General features: G+C 42.5%; 1 protein-coding gene across 1 annotated transcript; it reads right to left on the bottom strand.

Annotated features, from left to right (window-relative positions):
• Nucleotides 1-243: 243 nt before the first annotated feature.
• OSTC (oligosaccharyltransferase complex subunit (non-catalytic)) lies at nt 244-7708 on the bottom strand. The gene is made up of 4 exons (XM_004686468.2): nt 7666-7708; nt 6583-6676; nt 4740-4937; nt 244-818 (listed from the first exon to the last, which is right to left on the bottom strand). Exons 1-4 carry the CDS (start codon nt 7706-7708, stop codon nt 800-802), a joined length of 354 nt encoding a protein of 117 aa, XP_004686525.1. The 3' UTR covers nt 244-799.
• Between the last annotated feature and the right edge of the window lie 1376 nt (nt 7709-9084).

The raw sequence follows: 9084 nt of genomic DNA, 5'->3' as shown, positions 1-9084 counted from the left end.
ACATCTAAATCAGCTTTGGAATTAGAAAGAAAAATTTCACCGGAGAAAAAAATGTTAATGTTAACCTAAAGCTCTTAGAAAAAAATTAAGGAGCTGGGGGGACCAAAAGGTCTAGGCAGAAGAACTTAAGGGAGACTAGGCTGGTCAGGAGGTTTTAGATAAAACTCAAGTTACAGGACGGAACTAAATAAGGAAGAGTAAAAGTTTGATACCATCAGACAATTACAAAACAAATACAAGAGGTGCTAACTAGAAAAATCATTTATTTCTGCTCCTTTCATACATCGTGTTGTTCAGGAAACAGTGTCTCACACACCAGTCTGAAGGACGTATGGTCACACAGGTTTAAAGGCAAAGCACCAGAGAGAAAGCTGAGCAGTCCGGGGCCTCAGCCGAGGGGCGCCCACCTCCTGATTTGACCTTCATTTCCGAAAATCAGAAGTGTCATCTCCAAAAAGTGTTAAGGGAGGGTTGTAAAAAATAATACCTTTATTCAATATTATAGTTTTAGAAATGGAGTTTTTTTTTTCTTTAAGAATGAGAAAACTAAGGAGAAACTGCCACTTGACATTGTTGGTACATCAAGCGAGGTCATCAGGAAAAACACTGTGATGAGCTTTGCTCTCTGACACCAAGACCGTCGAGTTCAAGCTTTAATGTTCTTCCTGTGGCTTCACTAGATGCTTCTTTTCTGCTGTTTTTCATCCTTTTCCACATTTCATAGAGGATTGGTAGAGCCTTTAAAATTTCACTAGCAGGAACAAATCCAGTCTCCACTGATTTCTTCTCAAAAGGCACTCTAACCCATCAGATAGCCACTGCAGAAATACATTTGGTAAACACAAAGGGTGAAAATCAGGAAGCAGTGTTTCCTTCAAAGTGCCCAAATTTCATAATCAGGTGATAATCAAACAATTTAAATGTGGACTTGTTCGTTACAACCCTTACTTGGACCCCATACATTACTGGGCCTCAATCTTACTGCCTCTTCCCCATCCAAGAATAAAGATACAAACCAACATGCGCAACAAGCAAACGACACAGAATGGAAAAAAAAAAAAAAAGAAGAAATGTTACCTTGGACTTAAAAGTCAGAATTTCCTTTGGACTCTCACCATTGCAACAAAAATAATAAATCTTTTTATGGAAAGAAGAAATTCTGGACTTTCCGAAATCCCAGTATTATTGAAGGAGAAGGGAGAAGCAGGAGCCGTCCTGCCCTGAGCCCCGAGACTCAGCAAACAGAAGGGTGTTTGCTGGAGCTGCTGAGAGGGTCAAACTTCATGTGAATCAAAGAGGAGACCCTCTTACTATCCCATTTCCTGAACTCCCCTCTGAATTAAAACCTTAAGTTTGGTTTTATAAAGTTCCAAGTTACTTTCTTTTGCCATAAACACCTGCAACCTCCTATTAAGGATCTACAGTATCCCAGGGGAAAGAAGACAGTAATTTTGTAAAACCATCACACTGAGAAGGGCTCAATTCATGCAGTCTCCAGTGACCCTTCTGAAGCCACTGGGGGAGCCTGGGCAAACCTCCCTCACTTTCCTCACCTGTACGGGGGGGTTACCAGAAAGGGTCTTCAGCACTGTGAAATTCTACTGCAGAGTAACTGATCCTCACGGTAATAAGCACTTGGCCACGTTAGAGTAACTGATCCTCACGGTAATAAGCACTTGGCCACGTTAACTGCTCTTATTTAGCTCTTCACCTGTAAGTGGGGTTGACAGCTGTGCCACAGGGCTGAGACCCAGATGCCCAGCATACAGCAGACACTCTCCTCTCTTGCAGCTGGACTCACTGGCCTCCCCAGAAGGCTCAGCCCTCAGTGCAGATAACACCCTCTCCCTAGCTCATCCCTCCTCTTCCTTCTGCTCCCTCAGCCTGGCCACACTCTACACTGAGTGCAGGGAGCATGTCCGTCTCCCACAGCCAACTCCACACAACTCCAGTACACCCCAATACTTCTCACAGCCCTCAAACTGAATAAAAGTAAACAGGCTCCTAGGTTATACATTAACATTGAAGACTGCATTTGTTTGTGACTGGAGTGCTGGTACTTCACATGCTTTAAGACCTAAGCCTCGTAAGAAAAGAAGTCCAAGCAGACTTCAGCAGGACCCAGACACACCGGCAGGGATGGCAGTGGACAGGCAGCTCCCACCATGGACCAGAACGTTGGGCCTGCAGCGTGACCCACCACCACACGTGCTTTGGGATGAGCGCATGACCTAAGCTTATTACAGGCCCACAGGTCACTGTCAACCCACACTGAGAAGGAAGATAACTCTGAAATGGACAGTCTTGTTCAAAGCTGCTAACCTTGCGTAGAGGCCTGACCTAGGAAAAATTAGAGGGGACACTAAGAAATATTACAATGCAATAAAGATGCCACGCTGGGAGCAAAGACATAAAAACTAATATACTTCTTGGTAGGGAATAAAAATAAATTTGTTGCAAGACATTTACTGTGGTTTCTCCAGAAGTCATACAGTCCCCTGTCATGATCCAGAAAATACACTGATCTTAAATTTGTAAAATTCTATCAGTGGGAGACACATCAGGCTTTTCAAAAAACATCAGCCTGAAATGTAGAACTAACAGTACCATTTCACTGTATCTGCCTGCTCCTTCTTAAAGACACCTTTGGCTCTCTGAAGACATCAAAGTTCAAAGTGTGTGAAAAAGAACTTACTACTGGAGAACTGATCTGATCAGAAAAAGCTGTGGTCACTTGCGGCTTTTAATATCCTTTTATAGCTGTTGCTGTTTCACCTAAGATCTGGCAAAGTGTGTGCAGCTAGGACAGCACAGCAGAGGTGACAGGGCCACAAGACACCCCCTCTCCTGGCTGGGGGTGACCAGCAGCTCTACTGTGTGAAATGCACACCCACACATCTGCCTCAGCAGCTCTGGGGCCTGTAAATACTCCCGAAGATGTAGCACTGTTGTTTCCCCTTTGTATGTAAAGCGCCCACTGTTTTCTCCCCTCTACACTCAAGGTGCCAGGAGTTAGCTGGAGATGAGAAATCCTATCAGAGGGAAGTGTGAATTCCTTCTTGTTAAAACTTTACATTCTGGATGACACAATTTTTGTCTTTAGGCTACTGTTCTGCTGTAACTACATCTCAACAGTTTGCACTGAAACCCTGGGCGGATACTGTATGTTCTGTTGTTGACTGAGCCAACAGTCTTGGATCTACGGAATGAGGACAGGAAGACAAATGTTTACATCAATATAAAAGTAAGCGAAGGCAATCCAAAGAACCCAATATTTTGCAAAGCTGTTTTGTAAGCAGTGACTAGCTTTGTTTCCCTAAGTCATGGCTGAGCTAACAGATAAACATAATCCAGAGCAAACCGAAAACCCCAAGGAAGGCCGTGAAGCCTAGGCTTAGTGAGAACAAAGCTGGCTGTACGGGCCAGACAGCCCTCTTTGTTATGTGTGTGCCCCCAAATGCTCCCGTATGTGGGTCACTCATTTCTAATAGTCTCTGTATCCCCTCTGGGACACTTCTTCAGTTTCTTCTATACCAGCATACTTTGCCAGGCTCTGCGGACTTGTTTCCAATAGGGGCAGAATAAAGAACAAGCTAAGGAAGCTGGAGAACTGTCTTCGTACTCTGTAGCCCATAGCCAGGACAGTTTTCCCCAGACCATCAGTAAGAGCCACTGGCAGAGGGACGTGAGGAGCTGTACAGCCCCAGGGACATTCAACTGCCAAGGAACAGAACGTGGTGCTCTCCCTTCCCATCCTGCCAGGTGGAGCGGGAGCAGGGCCATGGGACAAGTGCTTCTGACGTTATAGGGGATGCCTGCCAGTCTACCCCAGAGCTATTACAAGGACAGGCAAAGCCGCAGAACAAGCAGCGCATGGAATTTAAACACATTCCTGCATTTGTTCAATTGTGCCTTATCGAGAAAGAAGAGAATGCCAAGTTTGAAAAACACCAGACTCCGTACTCTATTTCTATATTTAACATATGCTGAACTCTATAACATATTCCCTGAAAAATGAATTTACCAAGAACCAACCTTTGCATGGTGTGCTTGCTCAGAGTTCCTGTAGTTTACCAGCTCCTAACCCTCCCCCCAGGCACAATCAGGATAGGGAAGTCTGTGCAGACCAGCGCACATTTCAAATGAATGGCCTCCAGTGGGATTATGACAGTTGCCATATAACTAATGTATGTTTGCTCCAAAGATATTTTGTCTTCTGAATCAAAATGATTTTATACATATGCATACATTATGTTAAATATTAATCACATATATAATTACTTCTCCATCTTCTTGAGAGGCAAGAGCTCTCCTTTTCATCCAAAGTTAAATGGGCTTTCTTCATATCAATTTTCAAATAACTGCAGCAATTAACAGCTGCAAAATAATCCCTCACATTGTTATTATCACTGTAATCCTCTGTGTTACAGATGAGGCAAAACAACAGTTTAGAGCAACAGCTTCTCCATTTTACTAATGCAAAATGCCCGAATTTTCTCAGGACCATGCATCTGGCAAGCCAGAGACCTCATGATCTCGATTTTGTCACAGCCAACAACGACAACCTCGAGCAATTCACACATGTGTTTGGTTCTCAGAATTTTTCATCTATTTAAATGAAGATTAGAGTAAATCTAAATTTAATTTAAATTAAGACATTTTGTTATCCAGGTAATTATTTTAGCAGTTTTCAACAGAAGTTAAGTTGCTGATTAGACAAAGTACTCTAAATCACTTACGGGAGCTTCATTCTCATGAATACTCTCGCCATGAAAAAACTCAACAGGACACAGACGAATCCAATGAACAGAAGAAGGAATCTATTGAGTTTTGGAATATTTGGTGCATTGGATCGGTCCAGGATTATGAAACCTAAACCTCCCATTGTAAACAGGAAGCTGGATGCGAGTCCTTCCATAATGTACTGCCCATTGACTCTGAAAAAGAAAAGTGGCGCACAACAGTAAGTGAAAATTCCCGAAAACAACAAACTTTGTCTGTAGATTGAGAGTCCCATTTCTGCTAAAACACTTCTGTGCTCGTATTTTACTCTTATCCTTATAAAGACTACTGACTACATTGCTAGATATTCTTTATTCATTCATTCATTCATTCATTTATTCATTCATTCATTCATTCATTCAAGAGATGCTCATTGAGATTGTGATCAAGCACTGCTCGCAGTTTCAGAGACACTACAAAGAACCAGAGACATGGGGCTCTTCATCGAACTTCCATTCCAAAACATGTTCTAAAACTTCAACTGTCTATGTAAAATCAACACTCAAACGCATCTTAATTTTCAGTATTAAAAACCTATTTGATGCATGAACCTTTCCCCCCAAATTTTAGTTTAGCTTTAAAAATTCATACTCAAATTCTGCCTTGTCACCTTCAAGATAATGTGATTAGACACATTACTTGAAGTTTGATAATAACTAATGAGACTCTTGTTTTTGTGATTCTTCCAGGAATACAGAGCTTACATCAAATTCTCAGACTTCATGGACCCCGAAAAGCAAATCTTCCTATTAAAGGGATGTGCCCTCGTAAAGAAGGTATGTGATGTATTTTCGGTTAACTAACTGCCCAAAACATAATGCACCAGGTTCAAAATTCAGAGGGCACAAATGAGGCCATGGGGAAAAGTACCCCTAGCCATCAGGATCTGTCAGCGAGCCCCCTTTTTATTTCATGTGTCAGGCAGTTTCTGTATTTCAGTTCATCTGTATCAATTCATCTACTATACAAATGTCCAGTCTTTGTCATTCAACTTGCTTTACTATGTATAATGCTGTCAGGCTCCCCATTCTGCGTAAATGGCATTTCATCTTTCCCTATGGCTGAGTAGTATGTGGACAGACCACATTGTATTGATCCAGTCTTCTATTGGGGGATTTTATTCTTTCTCAAATAGCCAAATAGTCACATGGTTTGATCACATCAGAGTAGCTTGAAAGCAGACACATAATAGGATTAAACAAATGAGCAGGCCTTAAAACGAATGTACCTGTGGGTACAAATAGGTACCCCTAGATTGCTAATTCACAGAATAGTTTATAAAAATATTTTATACTGACATCTTCCTTCAAAGAGACATCACTGTGAAATATTTTATTCCATGTGACTCGCTCTATGCCATTTCTGAATTTAGCATTAAAAAAAAAAAACCTCCCGTTGGGCCCTCCCTGGTTGTGCAACAGGTTAAAGCACAACACTATGAAGCTATCGCAGCCAATGCAGCCCAAGTTCAATCCCTGGACAGGAAGGTGACACACAGGGCGCGGCAGACCTCTCCTGACCCACCCGCTGCTCCCCTCAGCAGTATACTTCTTCAATCTGCCTGTCTGCCCTCCACTCTATCTCTGGTGAATCCTCCACCCCCCTGCGCCTCTGACCTGTGCCCCAGCTCTGTATGCATAAATAAATAAATCTTTAAAAAAGAAAAAAAGAAAAGAAAAAGAAAAAACCTCCTGTCTAACAACAGATGGACACCATAGGCCCCACTGTATTTTTAAATAGCAGGCATGCCCCAGCAGCCTTCTTTCCCACCAGCAAATTACCCCAAAAGGTTTCTTTTACCTGTAGGCCAAGAAAGCTACTGGTCTCTGGTGTCCATGCTCATCAGTCATAGAGCCAACACTGGGAGGTTCCACAATCACGTCATAAATTATTCCTATAGGAGAGACAACATATAGCCTGAATCGCCACTATTTAAAATAGGATGAGAGTGTTCATCTATTTTGAAAGGTTCACTTATATTTAAATAAGACTTTTGATTATATTACTATAATCAAATAAAACCCAGTTAATTCTCTAAATTTCAAATAAACCATTTAAAAATTTAACTCAGTATGTTAGCATGGCTTGTGAAACAACAGAATTATCTCTAAAAGAGGTATACATTTCATAAAGGATATTTACTCATTCTTGAGTCTCTAATACTTAAGAATGTTCATAATAAAGGAGATTTAACATTAAAGGCTGTATTCTACTTCAAGAAAAAATTCTATGTAAGTTTGGATGTGTTTCTATACATTGAGAGGTAACAAAAGAAATGTACTGGCTTAAGTGTAAAGTAAGGAGACATTTTAAGTGACACCTTTAGTGATTTATAATTGTTAATGACCACCACTATGTCATAGTCATTGCTATCATTAATATCAATGGCCAACACCATGATTAATTTTCCCAACCTCCCACTGTCAACATCCACTGTTTAGCTTATCCACTCTTCTACAGCATCCCACTATGAGCTTTTTTAAACCTTATTTCTTGTTTATATTATTTTTTATTGCGGTGATAACGCTGTATGACTCAGAGGTACAGGTTCACACCCCTCCGTGTCTGTCATCACACCACACCTTTTGTTAGGCACGGTAAGTCTTCACTTACGGAAGTCGCTCAGGAAGCCCCTAACCTCCTGCCGCGTATGGCACTGCCCACTACCTGTTTCAGAGCCCCCCCTTCTGTAGTGACCACTCCATCATCCCCTGGCCATCCTTTGGCCATCTCTCCTCTGTGTTCACCCTCTCCTTTGTACATCAACCATGCTTGGACTCTGGAACCTCCTAGCTAACATTTTTATGCTTTCCTGAACGGGAGTCAGGGTTCTTTCTGAGAACATTTTGCCATCTCATTCAACTCACCCCGTCTGGATTTCACCAGCACTGACACTACTCTTGCTGAGGTCACCAGTGACCTCCATGTCGCCAATTTCACAGACACCTTTCAGTCCTCCTCTTACCAAGTTTCCCAGCAGCACTTGATACAGTTTACAAAGTTCTTTTACTTTGGAGGGGAAAATGGCTTCTCATGGCTTCTTTCAAACACTTGTGTTTCTCTGGCTGAAAGCCTCTAAATAGGTATCCTTCAGGGCTGGGTCCACTCCTTGCTTTCTCTGCATTCTCTCCCAAACTGAACTCGTCCCTTCCCAGGACTTCCAATTCTTTGTGCTAATGACCTACCTCAATGTGCCAAGACCTATCAAATTATGCTCACACCAGCAGTCCCAGACATTAGTTCCTAACAGCCCGTGTCTCTGTTCTGCAGTATATGACTCCAGGAGGGAGTTCAGAAAACATGTGTTGATTGATGACTCTGAGGCAGATCTCTCTTTTCAGTTTGAGGTTCCCATCTCCAAACTTGACAGCCCAACTAACTGTAGTTCGTCATGTGCAGCGGCTATATATGTAAGGGGCCTCCGGGTCACCATCCCCACCAAAAAAACTTCCTTTTTTCAGACTCAGAAAATGATACTAGTATCTACTCAGATGTTCAAACCAGACATAAGTGAGATGACATCACACTTTATCCCCCTACAAGCAACCACGTCAAGGCCTACTGAATCTACTTCCAAGTACCTTTCAGTGCACGTTTCTTCATGAACAGTGCCACCAACCTAGTCTAGTCTAAGTCAACCACAAAAGCTAAATTCTCTATCTCCTTTCAGCTGTACTTTCCCTCTGTCTGGCATAACCCCCACCCTCAGATGTTGGCCTGCCTCAGGAATGTCACTCCCTCAGGAACCACGCTTCCATCTAAATGTCACTTTACCGCCATTGCTTTCCCATTCTCCTTTGTTCATTTCCTTCAATGCATCTGTAGCAGTGAAAGAATGAGAATTCACCAGTGACTAAGTGGGAGCAGACCAGGCCATCGACCAAGTACACTGCTGAGGGGAGCAGCGGGTGGGTCAGGAGAGGTCTGCCACGCCATGTGGATCACCTCCAGGGCTGGGAATGGAACTTGCACTGAGGTGGCTCCAGCCAGCTTCCCAGTGCTGCACTCCAACCCATTGCACCACTAAGAAGGGCCCAGAAAAAATAATTGAATGGGAATAAAATGTATGTGATACTTTAACATATCTCCATGGCAATATTAAGTTGTGGAAGTTCCTTCATGTTGTCCCTGTTATATAGTGATTGGAACTTAATAGGGTTTCAGTGTATATTTGCTGAATATTTCTCATCCAAATGTGTACACTCAGTTTTGGGGGGAGATTCCGGTGACAAAAGCTATCTTTTGTACAAGGTACCCCACTGGCCTGTACTTCCCCAAGGTCAGACAGTATCTCCACTGCAG

The sequence above is a fragment of the Condylura cristata genome, unplaced genomic scaffold, assembly GCF_000260355.1.
Source record: "Condylura cristata isolate star-nosed mole 26May11 unplaced genomic scaffold, ConCri1.0 scaffold00021, whole genome shotgun sequence".
NCBI classification, from domain to species: Eukaryota; Metazoa; Chordata; class Mammalia; order Eulipotyphla; family Talpidae; genus Condylura; species Condylura cristata.
This window is presented reverse-complemented; position numbering and strand designations above follow the sequence as displayed.